Source organism: Melopsittacus undulatus, chromosome 6 (genome assembly GCF_012275295.1).
Source record: "Melopsittacus undulatus isolate bMelUnd1 chromosome 6, bMelUnd1.mat.Z, whole genome shotgun sequence".
Lineage (NCBI taxonomy): Eukaryota > Metazoa > Chordata > Aves > Psittaciformes > Psittaculidae > Melopsittacus > Melopsittacus undulatus.
The window spans coordinates 28217654-28234129 of record NC_047532.1 but is presented as its reverse complement, the minus strand read 5'-3'; the positions used below and the strand labels follow the sequence as shown (position 1 = coordinate 28234129).

Below are 16476 nucleotides of genomic sequence, written 5' to 3'. Positions count from 1 at the left end.
CATGGTGCAGTTCAGCCAGGTAATGAGCCCAAGCACAGGTGAGGGCAAAGTCCAAGGCTGTGCCATCTCTTACAGCTGCCAAGGAAGAAGGGCAAATTCAAATGCAACCTGCACAGAGATTTCATAGCACAGCAGTGGGGTTGAAAGCTGGAAGTTCCCTGTACCTGTCACCTTGGGCATCCCTTGAGAGGCTGAAAGAGCCAGAAGCCAGCTGCAAATAGAGAAGGAAGAGAAGCACTGCCAGTGCTGCCTGCTTGCCGTTTCTGTGCCAATCCACCCGCCTGGTAAGAGATGCTTCTGATGCTTTTCAACAGACAGGCAGAGTGTGGATCCGCAGCTTGGTGCCTCTGGCCAAACAGAGATCAGCCTTGTCAACAGCAAGGGACAGAAAGAGCTTTACTACAGCTTTATTTACTGCAAACATACTATGACTTTTAGAAGGTTAAAAACCTTTCAGCTGCGGAGCTTGGCCTCTCCACAGCCCTGCTCTGGGGCAAAGTTCCCCCGACACAGGAGAGCAAATTTCCCCTGCAGCCCCCAGGGGCTGTCCAGCTGCAGGTATGCCAGGAGCCAGTGGTGTGCTCCAGAGCCAACTGGTCTGTGCCTCCTGCTGCCAGTGAAAGCCTTTTCCTAACCAGCCCCACCATCCTGGCACCAGTGACACCCCAGAAGCAAGTGCTTCTCACACCCAGGTCCCGCTGGCCCCACCTGTGACTCCAATGGGCCAGGAGTGAGCTGTAGCTCCAGAGACGCCGTGCAAACATGCTCAGCCCAGGGGCAGGGGGGACATAGGCTATGTGGTACCTGGTGCCAGAGGAGCAGCTGGAACCACTTGTGCCCCCAGGTACCATTGTTGGGATGATTCTCTGTCATGGTTTAAACCCAGACTGCAACTAAGTACTACCCAGCCGATTGTTCAATCCTCACACCCCATGGGATGAAAAGGAAAATGAGAAAAAGGTAAAACCCATGAGCTGAGATAAAAACAGTTTAATAATTGAAATGCAAAAAAAAGAGGGGGGGGGGGGGGGGAGAAAGAAACAGGAAGAAAATCCAAGAAAGACAAGCGATAAACAATACAATTGTTCAGCACCTGCTGACTGATACCCAGCCTGACCTGAGCAGCAATTAATCCCCTCTGGGTGACTCCCCTAAGTTTATATACTGCACATGAAATGCTGTGGTATGGAATACCCTTTGACTAGTCTGGGTCAGGTGTCCTCTCTCTGCTCCCTCCTGGTTCTTCTGCATCTCCTCAGTTGCAACGCGTGGGAGACTAGAAGTCCTCAAAGGTAATCACTCCTTAGAAACAAGTAAAACATTGGTGTGTTATCAGCATTATTTTCAGACTAAATGCAAAACACAGCACTACACAAGCTGCTAAGAAGAAAATTGACTCTATCCCACCTGAGCTTATGTGAGATGTAAGGACATCCTGATAATCAGAGGTAAAAATTCAGAGCAGTGTTCACTTACTAAAGATGCACACCACAGGGACTAGCTGCATCTGCACCTTTCATGCAACCCCATCTGCCAACAACATCCCTGCTGTTGTCTCATAGTCCAGACAAAACTTTGGGGGCTGCCATTAAGCTTGCGACCATTTTTAAGCACAGGACGAAACTGCACAGCTGCAACCTGTGCTTACAGATCCACATGAGCCCTATGCAGGAGCAGGCCAGGTGCAGGCAGGAGGTGTGGCAGGGCAGCAGGGAGAACCTGTAGATCAGATCAGCAAGAAACACATTTTGTGACAGCCCAGCTGATCTCAGTCAGGCTGGGGAAGCACCGGAAGAGCCATCCCCGACCAAGTGGCACCGTGCACCCCCGCCGTGACCCACCAGGCTCTGCACACCCCCAAGTGTGTTTTGCCCCAGGACAAGAATCTCCAGCATCCCTGCCACCACCACAGTCCTGCAGGACATGGTTGCCCAGAACGTAGCCATCATTGGTGCCAGTGCCTCTGGCCTATGTGCCCTGAAATGCTGCCTGGATGAGGGGCTGGTACCCACATGCTTTGAGACATCAGGAGTCTCTGGCTCTTCGAGGTAAGCCCTGCGCTGTGCCAGCCTGCCCCGTGGCACCTGCATGAACAGGACATGTTGATAATTACAGAGTTACAAGTACAGAGAAGCATTTGTTTACTTGGTACTCTCGCCATGGAGACCTGCTGCATCTCTGCCTGTCCTTTAACCCCATGTCCCTTCAATGTTCCCTGCCCTGTGGTTCCTGGAAAGGCGCCTGGTATGGTTACCTACTTCTTCCCTCTGAACCTCTGGCGAGGGGCACTGCCAGAAAAGCCAAGCAGGCATCCCGGGCCAACCGGTTGCTGGCTTCCTCTCCAGTGTGTGGGAGGAGTGATGAAATGGGAGGCCCCAGTCACTGCTGATGTGCACCATAAAGCCAGGCCAGCATCAGCCATCCAAGGTTGCAACAACTGCGCACAGATCCTCACTGACTCCCTGCCAGCTGCTTGCCTTCCCCGGGCTGCCGAACCCACAGCTGCAGGTCAGTGGAGGGGGTGCTGGTGGGTGCCAGCACCCAGCAGGTGCCGGCGTGGTGCCATCAGCATTTACCCTGGGGAAGGTGGAGGGTGAAATGCAGATGCAGGGGCTCTGTCCACCAGGGTGGGAGCCATGGGTCCCCATGGGAGGGCACTGCACTCCAGCATGCCTCTATGGCTTGGACATGCCATGATGGGGGGGAGTTGAAGAATCCATAACTCTTGATAGCACTTCTTCCAGGTGTCTGGATGCAAGCACTGTAATGGTGAAAAACCCCAGCACTGATCAGATTCCTGCTGGAGCTGGGGATAGTTGTACTCACACAGTCCCAGACAAAACCTTGGGGGCTGCCGCTAAACTTGTGACCATTTTGGAGCACAGGACCAAACTGCACAGCTGCAACCCGTGCCCCTAAACCCTGTTCTCTGGCACTGTCTCCAGGCAGAGACCAGAGGTGGAGGGCAGCATGGCAAAGAGGGTGGCCATCATTGGAGGGGGCAGCAGCGGGCTGTGCGCCATCAAAGCCTGCCTGCAGGAGTCACTGGAGCCCACCTGCTTCGAGAGGAGCTGGGACATTGGAGGGCTCTGGAGGTTTGAGGTAAACCCTGCTGGCCCCATGTCTTGCTAGGGGTCAGCACTACAGCAGCTGGGGGATCAGTGGCTGCTGGTGGGGTGGCATGTAGCTGGCTGTGGCAGGGTCCTGAGGGCGAGCTGAGGGCAGGGGCTCCACATAAAGAGCCACCACATCAGCCCCAGCCACCCGTCCTCATCATGGTGCCTGACCACAAAAGGCTATGCCCCACTCCTGCAGGAGCACCCCGAGGAGGGCCGCGCCAGCATCTACCGCTCTGTCATTATCAACACCTCCAAGGAGATGATGTGCTTCAGTGACTTCCCCGTACCTGAGGACTTCCCCAACTACATGCACAGCTCCAAGATCATGGAGTACTTCCGCATGTACGCCCAGCACTTCGACCTGCTCCGCCACATCCGATTCAGGGTGAGAGCCGCCAGGGTCTGGGGTGAGCGGTGAAACAGGGCCGGGGCATAGGGTGCCTGACGCCCGCTCCCCCTGCACCCAGACCAGCGTGTGCCGTGTGTCCAAGCGTCCCGACTTCGCCGCCACGGGCCAGTGGGAGGTGGTGACGGAGAGTGAGGGGAAGCAGGAGGCTGCCATCTTTGATGCTGTGCTGGTGTGCACCGGGCACCACACCGAGGCCCACCTACCGCTGAGCTCCTTCCCAGGTACTGCCCCACACCCGGGCATGAGGAGACACCCCAGAAAGCTTGGCTGTGGCAATCCCAATTCTCCCTATTACTCTTCCTTCTGGCCTCAGCATTTCCCTGCCTTGAGTCAGCTCCAGAAGAGCTCCCATGCTTCCCAGGAAAGGGTCTGGCAGGACCAGAGACACCCCCAACTCAGTGTTTCAGGAGGTGACTCCCCAGCCCACCACCCAGGAAGCCAAGCATCCCTCCTCCCTGCCCACAGGAATCAACAACTTCAAGGGCAACTACATCCATAGCCGAGACTACAAGGACACTCAGGACTTCACAGACAAGAGAGTCGTTGTCATTGGGATCGGGAATTCAGGGGCAGACCTGGCTGTGGAGATTAGCCAAACAGCCAAGCAGGTGAGAAGCAGGAATGGGGTCTCAAGTGGCCAGGGCAGCGCCTCGTGGGACACTGCCAGCTCCATAAGGACACCTGGACCAACGTGCTGGCAGTCACTGCTCTGTCCTGGTACTCACTGCAGCTGGTGGTGCTGGCTCCCACTATCCCAGCCTTCGTCAGTTGAGACTCAATCCTTTGTGGATGCCCCAGTTTCCATCTCTGAGCACTGGACTGGGGCTGCACCTGGGCCACTCCCTACTTCCCTATCCCTGCTAGGTGCTGACCACCAGCTCTCTCTTCCCTCCTGGTCTTTGCTGAGTGGTGGCCAGCAGGAAGAGGACCTACCCTGGGGCAGGGACATGTCTCCCCCATGCAGACCCTCAGGACCTGCAAAGCCTTCAGGAGGAAACGCTTACTTCTTTGCCCAGGTCTTCCTCAGCACCCGCCGTGGAGCTTGGATCTTCAATCGTGTTGGACCTCACGGCTACCCCATCGACACCATCCTCACCACCCGCACCAACGCGTTCCTGAAGAACCTGCTGAGCCAGTCCATGGTGAGCAACTCTGTGGAGAAGCAGCTGAACGCCAGGTTCAACCACTCACTCTACGGCCTGAAGCCAAAGCACAGGTGCCAGAAAACGTTCCCCCTTCCCCAGAGGGACCCTCTGCCTCTCACGTGTCCAGCACTGCTCAGCCATTGCCATGCTCTGTGTGCCTGAGCTGGGCCAAGGCACCAGCCCTGGAAACCTGGTTAGTAGCTGTGTAGTACCCAGGCAATGCTCCAGGGAGCCATCACGGCCCCTTCCAGAGAACCTTGGTGTGGTGCAGTGGCACCTGCCAAGCACCCCTGTGGGAACAGCCCCACTGGAAATGAGCATCCCTGAGGACCAGCATCCCTGCTGACCTGCATCCCCAGAGCAGGGAACCATGGCTGGAGCACAACATGGAGCAGAGACACCCACCGCAGCACCCTCATGGCTCCTTGTACTTTCAGGGTCCTTGACCAGCACCCAACCATCAATGACGACCTCCCCAACCGCATCATTTCAGGCAGGGTGCTGGTGAAGCCAAACATCCAGGAGTTCACAGAGACATCTGTCATCTTTGAAGATGGTACCAGGGAAGACATTGACGCCGTGGTCTTTGCTACGGGATACGTTTTCTCCTTCCCCTTCCTCGAAGGCTGTGTGAAGGTGGTGGAGAACCAGATTCCCCTCTACAAATTCGTGTTCCCCCCTGACCTGGAGAAGCCAACACTGGCTTTCATTGGCCTCATCCAGCCCCTGGGTGCCATCATGCCCATCTCTGAGCTCCAGTGTCGCTGGGCCACCCGCATCTTCAAAGGTAAGCAAGACAAATCTCCCCTGTGGCTGAGGCCTAAGCCGGCACCACTGGAGCTGGCATAAATGGTGCCCAGCCATTTGGCAACAGCTGGCTGTGCCACCCTGGCAGTAGCCAATGGCATGGCCAATGTACATCCCAGCCACTGTTGCCAGCACTGCCATGCAGTGGCTTATCCTCCCTAGGGTTGAACAAGCTTCCCCCACGACACTGCATGGATGCGGACATCAAGGAAAAGAGAGAGGCAATGGCAAAACAGTAAGATCCCCTGGGAACAGCAAGGGCACTCTTTTGGGTACAGCTGAAATTGTGCATCCTTCCTGTCCTGTGCTGCTTCCAGGCACACTTGGCATTGCCAGAAAATGGCTCAGCTGCTCTAACCCCACCCTTCCAATCCTTCCCAATGGTAGTCCATTCAGTACCACCTTGCTGGCGTGTGAGGCATCTGCCAGTTCTGCCTCCAATACCAGTTCATCCTCCATGTCTACAGGTATGTGAAGAGCCAGCGGCACACCATCCAGGTGGATTATATCCCCTACATGGATGAGCTCGCCTCGCAGGTGGGGGTCAAGCCCAACCTGCTCACCCTCTTCCTCACTGACCCCAAGCTGGCACTGGAGGTTGCCTTTGGGCCCTGCACACCATACCAGTACCGCCTGCGGGGCCCGGGCAAGTGGGACAGTGCCAGAGAGGCCATCCTCACCCAGCGGCAGCGCATCATCAAGCCCCTGCAGACACGGCTCGTGGAGGAGCACCCATCAGCTCCCACCATGCCCCTCTTCTTCAAGCTGGTTGGAGCTGTGGCCATCCTCGCCATCGGTTTTGCTTACTTTTAGGTGACCCACAAGTGCGGAAAGGAATGTGCCGGGGGTGTGGGCTGTTCATCCCCTGCCCTCTAGTAACCTGTGCACCCCAGTGGTGGCAGGATCCCTCCTCCTGTCCCACATGGCCCTGCTGTGGCCACACCACAAGCCCAAGATGCACAGAGCCTCCCCAGCTCATGAAATAACACCCCAGTGCCTGGTCTCCACCTTTCCCCATGAAGCCACAGCCAGAGACAGAAGAGGAAACCTGCTCACACATACAGGGAAATCCAGTCCCTCCCAGCCTGCTTTTTCAACCCAGTTGGGACACACCAGGCTTTTCTGTCTCCTCTAACCCAGCCATGCCACCACTGGCACACTCACACAAGAGCTGAGTGGCAAAGGCACAGCAGACTTCCTAACTTGATAAATGCGTTAAAAACAGACTGGTGTCTTTCCTGTTATTGGCACCACCATGATACCCTGTGCGCCCACAGGACTCACACGCGTTTGAGGTTGGCTCATGCCCACACCCCACAGCAGCACAAGCTGCACACGCGTGCAAACGTGAGGAAAAACAGCCTCACTCAGGGTAGTCACAGTGGCACAGCTCAGGGTCACCCTCATCCCCTGCATGCAGCTCCCACCGCTGTGTAGTTCAGGATATTCAGCAGAGGGGGTTCCTGACCACTTCACGCCAGGGCCACCCAGCTGCCGGCTATCAGTGCACTCGGCATCCACAAGCTTTTGTTTTCAGTGCCATGACCTGACAAAATCTGCAGCATGGCAACATCTCAGCCCTGAGGCCAGGACATCCCACAGCAGCTTCAGCGTTGTTACGCACTTACAGATCCTCATGAGCCCTATGCAGGAGCAGGCCAGGTGCAGGCAGGAGGTGTGGCAGGGCAGCAGGGAGAACCTGTAGATCAGATCAGCAAGAAACACATTTTGTGACAGCCCAGCTGATCTCAGTCAGGCTGGGGAAGCACCGGAAGAGCCATCCCCGACCAAGTGGCACCGTGCACCCCCGCCGTGACCCACCAGGCTCTGCACACCCCCAAGTGTGTTTTGCCCCAGGACAAGAATCTCCAGCATCCCTGCCACCACCACAGTCCTGCAGGACATGGTTGCCCAGAACGTAGCCATCATTGGTGCCAGTGCCTCTGGCCTATGTGCCCTGAAATGCTGCCTGGATGAGGGGCTGGTACCCACATGCTTTGAGACATCAGGAGTCTCTGGCTCTTCGAGGTAAGCCCTGCGCTGTGCCAGCCTGCCCCGTGGCACCTGCATGAACAGGACATGTTGATAATTACAGAGTGACAAGTACAGAGAAGCATTTGTTTTCTTGGTATTCTCGCCATGGAGACCTGCTGCATCTCTGCCTGTCCTTTAACCCCATGTCCCTTCAATGTTCCCTGCCCTGTGGTTCCTGGAAAGGCGCCTGGTATGGTTACCTACTTCTTCCCTCTGAACCTCTGGCGAGGGGCACTGCCAGAAAAGCCAAGCAGGCATCCCGGGCCAACCGGTTGCTGGCTTCCTCTCCAGTGTGTGGGAGGAGTGATGAAATGGGAGGCCCCAGTCACTGCTGATGTGCACCATAAAGCCAGGCCAGCATCAGCCATCCAAGGTTGCGACGACTGCGCACAGATCCTCACTGACTCCCTGCCAGCCGCTTGCCTTCCCCGGGCTGCCGAACCCACAGCTGCAGGTCAGTGGAGGGGGTGCTGGTGGGTGCCAGCACCCAGCAGGTGCCGGCGTGGTGCCATCAGCATTTACCCTGGGGAAGGTGGAGGGTGAAATGCAGATGCAGGGGCTCTGTCCACCAGGGTGGGAGCCATGGGTCCCCATGGGAGGGCACTGCACTCCAGCATGCCTCTATGGCTTGGACATGCCATGATGGGGGGGAGTTGAAGAATCCATAACTCTTGATAGCACTTCTTCCAGGTGTCTGGATGCAAGCACTGTAATGGTGAAAAACCCCAGCACTGATCAGATTCCTGCTGGAGCTGGGGATAGTTGTACTCACACAGTCCCAGACAAAACCTTGGGGGCTGCCGCTAAACTTGTGACCATTTTGGAGCACAGGACCAAACTGCACAGCTGCAACCCGTGCCCCTAAACCCTGTTCTCTGGCACTGTCTCCAGGCAGAGACCAGAGGTGGAGGGCAGCATGGCAAAGAGGGTGGCCATCATTGGAGGGGGCAGCAGCGGGCTGTGCGCCATCAAAGCCTGCCTGCAGGAGTCACTGGAGCCCACCTGCTTCGAGAGGAGCTGGGACATTGGAGGGCTCTGGAGGTTTGAGGTAAACCCTGCTGGCCCCATGTCTTGCTAGGGGTCAGCACTACAGCAGCTGGGGGATCAGTGGCTGCTGGTGGGGTGGCATGTAGCTGGCTGTGGCAGGGTCCTGAGGGCGAGCTGAGGGCAGGGGCTCCACATAAAGAGCCACCACATCAGCCCCAGCCACCCGTCCTCATCATGGTGCCTGACCACAAAAGGCTATGCCCCACTCCTGCAGGAGCACCCCGAGGAGGGCCGCGCCAGCATCTACCGCTCTGTCATTATCAACACCTCCAAGGAGATGATGTGCTTCAGTGACTTCCCCGTACCTGAGGACTTCCCCAACTACATGCACAGCTCCAAGATCATGGAGTACTTCCGCATGTACGCCCAGCACTTCGACCTGCTCCGCCACATCCGATTCAGGGTGAGAGCCGCCAGGGTCTGGGGTGAGCGGTGAAACAGGGCCGGGGCATAGGGTGCCTGACGCCCGCTCCCCCTGCACCCAGACCAGCGTGTGCCGTGTGTCCAAGCGTCCCGACTTCGCCGCCACGGGCCAGTGGGAGGTGGTGACGGAGAGTGAGGGGAAGCAGGAGGCTGCCATCTTTGATGCTGTGCTGGTGTGCACCGGGCACCACACCGAGGCCCACCTACCGCTGAGCTCCTTCCCAGGTACTGCCCCACACCCGGGCATGAGGAGACACCCCAGAAAGCTTGGCTGTGGCAATCCCAATTCTCCCTATTACTCTTCCTTCTGGCCTCAGCATTTCCCTGCCTTGAGTCAGCTCCAGAAGAGCTCCCATGCTTCCCAGGAAAGGGTCTGGCAGGACCAGAGACACCCCCAACTCAGTGTTTCAGGAGGTGACTCCCCAGCCCACCACCCAGGAAGCCAAGCATCCCTCCTCCCTGCCCACAGGAATCAACAACTTCAAGGGCAACTACATCCATAGCCGAGACTACAAGGACACTCAGGACTTCACAGACAAGAGAGTCGTTGTCATTGGGATCGGGAATTCAGGGGCAGACCTGGCTGTGGAGATTAGCCAAACAGCCAAGCAGGTGAGAAGCAGGAATGGGGTCTCAAGTGGCCAGGGCAGCGCCTCGTGGGACACTGCCAGCTCCATAAGGACACCTGGACCAACGTGCTGGCAGTCACTGCTCTGTCCTGGTACTCACTGCAGCTGGTGGTGCTGGCTCCCACTATCCCAGCCTTCGTCAGTTGAGACTCAATCCTTTGTGGATGCCCCAGTTTCCATCTCTGAGCACTGGACTGGGGCTGCACCTGGGCCACTCCCTACTTCCCTATCCCTGCTAGGTGCTGACCACCAGCTCTCTCTTCCCTCCTGGTCTTTGCTGAGTGGTGGCCAGCAGGAAGAGGACCTACCCTGGGGCAGGGACATGTCTCCCCCATGCAGACCCTCAGGACCTGCAAAGCCTTCAGGAGGAAACGCTTACTTCTTTGCCCAGGTCTTCCTCAGCACCCGCCGTGGAGCTTGGATCTTCAATCGTGTTGGACCTCACGGCTACCCCATCGACACCATCCTCACCACCCGCACCAACGCGTTCCTGAAGAACCTGCTGAGCCAGTCCATGGTGAGCAACTCTGTGGAGAAGCAGCTGAACGCCAGGTTCAACCACTCACTCTACGGCCTGAAGCCAAAGCACAGGTGCCAGAAAACGTTCCCCCTTCCCCAGAGGGACCCTCTGCCTCTCACGTGTCCAGCACTGCTCAGCCATTGCCATGCTCTGTGTGCCTGAGCTGGGCCAAGGCACCAGCCCTGGAAACCTGGTTAGTAGCTGTGTAGTACCCAGGCAATGCTCCAGGGAGCCATCACGGCCCCTTCCAGAGAACCTTGGTGTGGTGCAGTGGCACCTGCCAAGCACCCCTGTGGGAACAGCCCCACTGGAAATGAGCATCCCTGAGGACCAGCATCCCTGCTGACCTGCATCCCCAGAGCAGGGAACCATGGCTGGAGCACAACATGGAGCAGAGACACCCACCGCAGCACCCTCATGGCTCCTTGTACTTTCAGGGTCCTTGACCAGCACCCAACCATCAATGACGACCTCCCCAACCGCATCATTTCAGGCAGGGTGCTGGTGAAGCCAAACATCCAGGAGTTCACAGAGACATCTGTCATCTTTGAAGATGGTACCAGGGAAGACATTGACGCCGTGGTCTTTGCTACGGGATACGTTTTCTCCTTCCCCTTCCTCGAAGGCTGTGTGAAGGTGGTGGAGAACCAGATTCCCCTCTACAAATTCGTGTTCCCCCCTGACCTGGAGAAGCCAACACTGGCTTTCATTGGCCTCATCCAGCCCCTGGGTGCCATCATGCCCATCTCTGAGCTCCAGTGTCGCTGGGCCACCCGCATCTTCAAAGGTAAGCAAGACAAATCTCCCCTGTGGCTGAGGCCTAAGCCGGCACCACTGGAGCTGGCATAAATGGTGCCCAGCCATGGCTGGTGCTCTGCCACCCTGGCAGTAGCCAATGGCATGGCCAATGTACATCCCAGCCACTGTTGCCAGCACTGCCATGCAGTGGCTTATCCTCCCTAGGGTTGAACAAGCTTCCCCCACGACACTGCATGGAGGCGGACATCAAGGAAAAGAGAGAAGCAATAGCAAAACAGTAAGATCCCCTGGGAACAGCAAGGGCACTCTTTTGGGTACAGCTGAAATTGTGCATCCTTCCTGTCCTGTTCTGCTTCCAGGCACACTTGGCATTGCCAGAAAATGGCTCAGCTGCTCTAACCCCACCCTTCCAATCCTTCCCAATGGTAGTCCATTCAGTACCACCTTGCTGGCGTGTGAGGCATCTGCCAGTTCTGCCTCCAATACCTGTTCATCCTCCATGTCTACAGGTATGTGAAGAGCCGGCAGCACACCATCCAGGTGGATTATATCCCCTACATGGATGAGCTCGCCTCGCAGGTGGGGGTCAAGCCCAACCTGCTCACCCTCTTCCTCACTGACCCCAAGCTGGCACTGGAGGTTGCCTTTGGGCCCTGCACACCATACCAGTACCGCCTGCGGGGCCCGGGCAAGTGGGACAGTGCCAGAGAGGCCATCCTCACCCAGCGGCAGCGCATCATCAAGCCCCTGCAGACACGGCTCATGGAGGAGCACCCATCAGCTCCCACCATGCCCCTCTTCTTCAAGCTGGTTGGAGCTGTGGCCATCCTCGCCATCGGTTTTGCTTACTTTTAGGTGACCCACAAGTGCGGAAAGGAATGTGCCGGGGGTGTGGGCTGTTCATCCCCTGCCCTCTAGTAACCTGTGCACCCCAGTGGTGGCAGGATCCCTCCTCCTGCCCCACATGGCCCCGCTGTGGCCACACCACAAGCCCAAGATGCACAGAGCCTCCCCGGCTCATGAAATAACACCCCAGTGCCTGGTCTCCACCTTTCCCCATGAAGCCACAGCCAGAGACAGAAGAGGAAACCTGCTCACACATACAGGGAAATCCAGTCCCTCCCAGCCTGCTTTTTCAACCCAGTTGGGACACACCAGGCTTTTCTGTCTCCTCTAACCCAGCCATGCCACCACTGGCACACTCACACAAGAGCTGAGTGGCAAAGGCACAGCAGACTTCCTAACTTGATAAATGCGTTAAAAACAGACTGGTGTCTTTCCTGTTATTGGCACCACCATGATACCCTGTGCGCCCACAGGACTCACACGCGTTTGAGGTTGGCTCATGCCCACACCCCACAGCAGCACAAGCTGCACACGCATGCAAACGTGAGGAAAAACAGCCTCACTCAGGGTAGTCACAGTGGCACAGCTCAGGGTCACCCTCATCTCCTGCATGCAGCTCCCACCGCTGTGTAGTTCAGGATATTCAGCAGACGGGGTTCCTGACCACTTCACGCCAGGGCCACCCAGCTGCCGGCTATCAGTGCACTCGGCATCCACAAGCTTTTGTTTTCAGTGCCATGACCTGACAAAATCTGCAGCATGGCAACATCTCAGCCCTGAGGCCAGGACATCCCACAGCAGCTTCAGCGTTGTTACGCACTTACAGATCCTCATGAGCCCTATGCAGGAGCAGGCCAGGTGCAGGCAGGAGGTGTGGCAGGGCAGCAGGGAGAACCTGTAGATCAGATCAGCAAGAAACACATTTTGTGACAGCCCAGCTGATCTCAGTCAGGCTGGGGAAGCACCGGAAGAGCCATCCCCGACCAAGTGGCACCGTGCACCCCCGCCGTGACCCACCAGGCTCTGCACACCCCCAAGTGTGTTTTGCCCCAGGACAAGAATCTCCAGCATCCCTGCCACCACCACAGTCCTGCAGGACATGGTTGCCCAGAATGTAGCCATCATTGGTGCCAGTGCCTCTGGCCTATGTGCCCTGAAATGCTGCCTGGATGAGGGGCTGGTACCCACATGCTTTGAGATATCAGGAGTCTCCGGCTCTTTAAGGTAAGCTCTGTGCTGTGCCAGCCTGCCCCACAGCAGCAGCACAACCAACCTTGGAATTGATTATTGGCAGGTAATGAAGCACCTCTCCTTTGCTTTGCATATGTGTGTCAGTCGGGTGTTCCAGGAATACCACATGAAAGACAAACTGCTGTGACAGCGGGAAGCTGGTGTCCTTTCACAAACTCTTTCTTCCCAGTTCATTGACCCCTTCCCCGCTGGTTTGTTCTTTGTCTCCTCCATTCCTTCCCTACCCGTTCTTGTCCCAGCCGACCCCACTGTCTATCCCAGTCCCAGTCCCTGTCCTGCCAAGCCATTACCTGGAAGTCGCACTTGTTCCTCTCCCCATTTCTGTGGCACTCACCCATGCAGAAGTACCAAGCACTTCCTCCTCTGTGCTTTGGCTCTCCGTTCATCTGGGGAAGCCCCAGAACTCATTTCTGTCCCCACCTAATGAGGCTGTTTGTTGACTTTTCCCCTGGAAACCCACCAAGACGACAAGCCTTTCACAATGTCCTGATACACAGTGGGAAAGCCTGAGAGGAGGACACACCACACCACGCTAGAATGGGGTTTGGGGTGGCCCAGTTTCAATCCACTGGTTCTGCCCATGGTGGGTCAGAAACGAGGCCAGGGGAGCAGAGCTGGGGCAGCAGCACCCAGCTGCTGAGGCAGAGACTCAAGCAAGATTGCCCACTTAGCTGGAAGTGCAGGATTTGGCTCAGGAACTGGTGAGACCTGATGTGACAACTGGGGCAATGACATCATGGACAGCTTCAGGAACACCCTGCCTCACCAGAGACAGGGGTGGGAGCAGGGAAACTGAGGCACAAGACCTCACCACACACTGTTACCACTCATGGCCCTCACCAGTACAGAGTCCTCTTCCCTTCTATGTGGGGTGGGCAGTCACGTGCATATGAGAGTGATAAGTGCAGGGGTAGGTGCGATCACCTGTGGCTTAACCCTGCACCAACAGGCACAGTGAGGAACCAGGCAGGCAGCCCTGGAGTCCCTGGTCAGTGCCAAGTCATGCTCCACTCCTGCAGGAGCACCCCGAGGAGGGTCGCGCCAGCATCTACCGCTCTGTCATTATCAACACCTCCAAGGAGATGATGTGCTTCAGTGACTTCCCCGTACCTGAGGACTTCCCCAACTACATGCACAGCTCCAAGATCATGGAGTACTTCCGCATGTACGCCCAGCACTTCGACCTGCTCCGCCACATCCGATTCAGAGTGAGAGCCGCCAGGGTCTGGGGTGAGCGGTGAAACAGGGCCGGGACACAGGGTGCCTGACGCCCGCTCCCCCTGCACCCAGACCAGCGTGTGCCGGGTGTCCAAGCGTCCCGACTTCGCCGCCACGGGCCAGTGGGAGGTGGTGACGGAGAGTGAGGGGAAGCAGGAGGCTGCCATCTTTGATGCTGTGCTGGTGTGCACCGGGCACCACACCGAGGCCCACCTACCGCTGAGCTCCTTCCCAGGTACTGCCCTGCTGACTGCTCGCTTGGTGCTTGACACCCGTGGGACCACCCTCCTCTTCAGCTTCATCCCCACTCCACTCTGGCTACTGCCAAAATGCTCCCACAGAGTAACACACCAGGCAGGATTGCATGAGCATGCTTCTGTCCCACCTATCTTGGTGGTCTGTCCTAGGTGCCTCTTGCTCTGCCATCAGCACCTGACCAAAGTGCCCTGCTGGCAAGGGTCTCTTCTGCCAGTTCATCTCTCCTATCAGCAGATGGCTCCCCAAACTGCTGGCCATGCACCTGCTGGACTCTCCAGTTCTGTGGCAAGGCTTGAGAGCTTGGTGCTGGTGTTGGCCTTTTAGTGTTGGCACCGGGCAAAAATGCCTGGAGGGCTTTCAGCCATGGAGACCCTATCTGGCTGGGGAACAGGCTGAAGCACACCATCACCAGGGTCTGGTAGGACAACACAGATCACAGCTGCTTCTCTGCCCCAACACCTAGCACCAGGCAGGAACTGCAGGACAATTCTGGGATGGGAGCATGGAGGTGTTCAGTCCAAGCCCTGCTGCAAGCCAGGCTAGCCTCAAAGCCAGAGCAAGATACTCAGGGCCACACTGAGCATCTCCCAGGCTGGATGCCATCATCTCTCTGGGCATCATTCCAGAGACACACGGCTGCTGTTGGTCACTCTGGTCCCAACCTGTTCGCAAAACACACCACCAGTCTGAGCAGGGGGACAGCCACCCCTACCCCACATCCCTGCCTAGCATGGCTTCTCTCTCTCTCCCAGGGCTGGAAAAGTTTGAGGGCTGGGACTACAAGAGCCCGCAGTCCTTCTCAGGGAAGCGGGTAGTCATGGTTGGCAGTGTGAATTCAGGCATCAACATCGTGGTGGAGCTGAGCCATGCAGCTGAGCAGGTGTGCTGGGAGAGTCACCAGGACAGAGTAAGCCCTCGCTAAACCCTGCAGGATGCTCTGCCACTGTCAGCCCTGTGCCCACTTGCCAAACCTGCCCAGTCTCCATGTCTACAGGTATGTGAAGAGCCAGCGGCACACCATCCAGGTGGATTATATCCCCTACATGGATGAGCTCGCCTCGCAGGTGGGGGTCAAGCCCAACCTGCTCACCCTCTTCCTCACTGACCCCAAGCTGGCACTGGAGGTTGCCTTCGGGCCCTGCACACCATACCAGTACCGCTGGGGGCCCGGGCAAGTGGGACAGTGCCAGAGAGGCCATCCTCACCCAGCGGCAGTGTGTGCTCAGGCCCCTGCAAGGCAATGCTGGAGACCACCCTGCAGGCTCCAGAACCACACCCCACATCTTCAGGGTCTTTTTCAGTATCGGGTTGATTGTGGCCACCCTGAGGTATGTCTTGCTCTCTTCTTAACCTGAAAGAGACACCGGGTTCTCCTGGCAATCTGCTTCCTTTTCTTTGGGCTACAGTGTTTCTGCAAGGCTCTTGCTAGGTCTGCCACCACATGAAGAAGCACAGAGAGGCTTGGTTTCTTCAGACAAGAGATTCAAAGAATCAAACCTTTGGTTCCTTGTAGGCAAAACAGGCCAGACAGCCTGGTCTATCTCACCTTCCTTCTGTACCAGGGCCACAACAGGTCTTGTCAGGGGCAGCTCTGAGGGCAGGAATCACTCTGCAATCTCTGCCTGTGGGTTGGTCGGCAGAGAGTTGATGGGGAAACAGGGAACTTGCTCAGCAACGACACTTTAGGAAACGGGCAATAAAGCTAGTCCCCATACAGAGGGGACTAGGGACCATGGTGTGTGGGCTGTCTCCGTCGCTGCTGTCCGTCCCAAGGCATCTGTCCTGTCCACACAGTGCCTGTCCAGGTCGCAGGCAGCAGCCCGGCCACTGCACCCCTCAGCCAGCCTGCCCAGCCCCGCAGCTATCCCTGAACCTGCCACCTCGGGGCCACTGCCCTCAACCAATATGGCCACCCGCCGGCTGCGGCGCAGGTGAAGCCGTGTAGCCGTCAGCGCGTCAGGCCGGCCGCCCTTCACAGCAAGGAGCGAAGCCGCCCTCAACAAACATGGCG

General features: G+C 57.2%; 3 protein-coding genes across 9 annotated transcripts; all 3 read left to right on the top strand.

Annotated features, from left to right (window-relative positions):
* Positions 1–2184: 2184 nt before the first annotated feature.
* Positions 2185–15567, top strand: LOC101871909 (dimethylaniline monooxygenase [N-oxide-forming] 5). 4 transcript variants are annotated; one of them, XM_034064402.1, is made up of 9 exons: positions 2185–2508; positions 2946–3102; positions 3316–3504; positions 3587–3749; positions 3994–4136; positions 4545–4744; positions 5111–5460; positions 5643–5715; positions 5948–6704. In XM_034064402.1, the coding sequence occupies exons 2-9, from the start codon at positions 2971–2973 to the stop codon at positions 6291–6293; spliced, it is 1596 nt and encodes a 531-aa protein (XP_033920293.1). In that variant the 5' UTR covers positions 2185–2508; positions 2946–2970; the 3' UTR covers positions 6294–6704. The 4 variants fall into 4 exon arrangements, 3 of the variants coding, with proteins under 3 accessions (XP_033920293.1, XP_033920295.1, XP_033920294.1); XR_004549751.1 differs by lacking the exon at positions 5948–6704 and adding an exon at positions 15460–15567 and having other exon boundaries at positions 2186–2508; positions 5643–5947; XM_034064404.1 differs by lacking the exon at positions 5643–5715 and having other exon boundaries at positions 2186–2508; positions 5948–6091.
* LOC117436320 (dimethylaniline monooxygenase [N-oxide-forming] 5-like) lies at positions 6851–12160 on the top strand. Of its 4 annotated transcripts, none has more exons than XM_034064401.1 (9): positions 6851–7472; positions 8517–8562; positions 8776–8964; positions 9047–9209; positions 9454–9596; positions 10005–10204; positions 10571–10920; positions 11097–11169; positions 11402–12160. In XM_034064401.1, the coding sequence occupies exons 1-9, from the start codon at positions 7384–7386 to the stop codon at positions 11745–11747; spliced, it is 1599 nt and encodes a 532-aa protein (XP_033920292.1). In that variant the 5' UTR covers positions 6851–7383; the 3' UTR covers positions 11748–12160. The 4 variants fall into 4 exon arrangements, with proteins under 4 accessions (XP_033920292.1, XP_033920289.1, XP_033920290.1 ...); XM_034064398.1 differs by lacking the exon at positions 6851–7472 and adding an exon at positions 7851–7968 and having other exon boundaries at positions 8406–8562; XM_034064399.1 differs by lacking the exons at positions 6851–7472; positions 11402–12160 and adding exons at positions 7851–7968; positions 11252–11383 and having other exon boundaries at positions 8406–8562.
* Positions 12838–15815, top strand: LOC117436250 (dimethylaniline monooxygenase [N-oxide-forming] 5-like). Its single transcript, XM_034063566.1, is given in 6 exon segments — positions 12838–12962; positions 13990–14197; positions 14280–14442; positions 15218–15345; positions 15416–15624; positions 15626–15815. Coding segments are annotated over 6 exon segments (1023 nt in total).
* Positions 15816–16476: the final 661 nt, after the last annotated feature.

What these genes read in the sequence shown, in the direction of transcription:
- LOC117436320 (XM_034064401.1), top strand. Translation starts at nt 7,384, where the DNA reads ATGGTTGCCCAGAACGTAGCCATCATTGGTGCCAGTGCCTCTGGCCTA. An exon ending in GATGAGGGGCTGGTACCCAC is followed by an intron (nt 7,473 to 8,516) that starts ATGCTTTGAGAC and finishes ACTGGAGCCCAC; the next exon opens with CTGCTTCGAGAGGAGCTGGG. An exon ending in TTAGCCAAACAGCCAAGCAG is followed by an intron (nt 9,597 to 10,004) that starts GTGAGAAGCAGG and finishes TTCTTTGCCCAG; the next exon opens with GTCTTCCTCAGCACCCGCCG.
- LOC101871909 (XM_034064402.1), top strand. Translation starts at nt 2,971, where the DNA reads ATGGCAAAGAGGGTGGCCATCATTGGAGGGGGCAGCAGCGGGCTGTGC. An exon ending in ACCGCTGAGCTCCTTCCCAG is followed by an intron (nt 3,750 to 3,993) that starts GTACTGCCCCAC and finishes CCCTGCCCACAG; the next exon opens with GAATCAACAACTTCAAGGGC. An exon ending in GGCCACCCGCATCTTCAAAG is followed by an intron (nt 5,461 to 5,642) that starts GTAAGCAAGACA and finishes TATCCTCCCTAG; the next exon opens with GGTTGAACAAGCTTCCCCCA.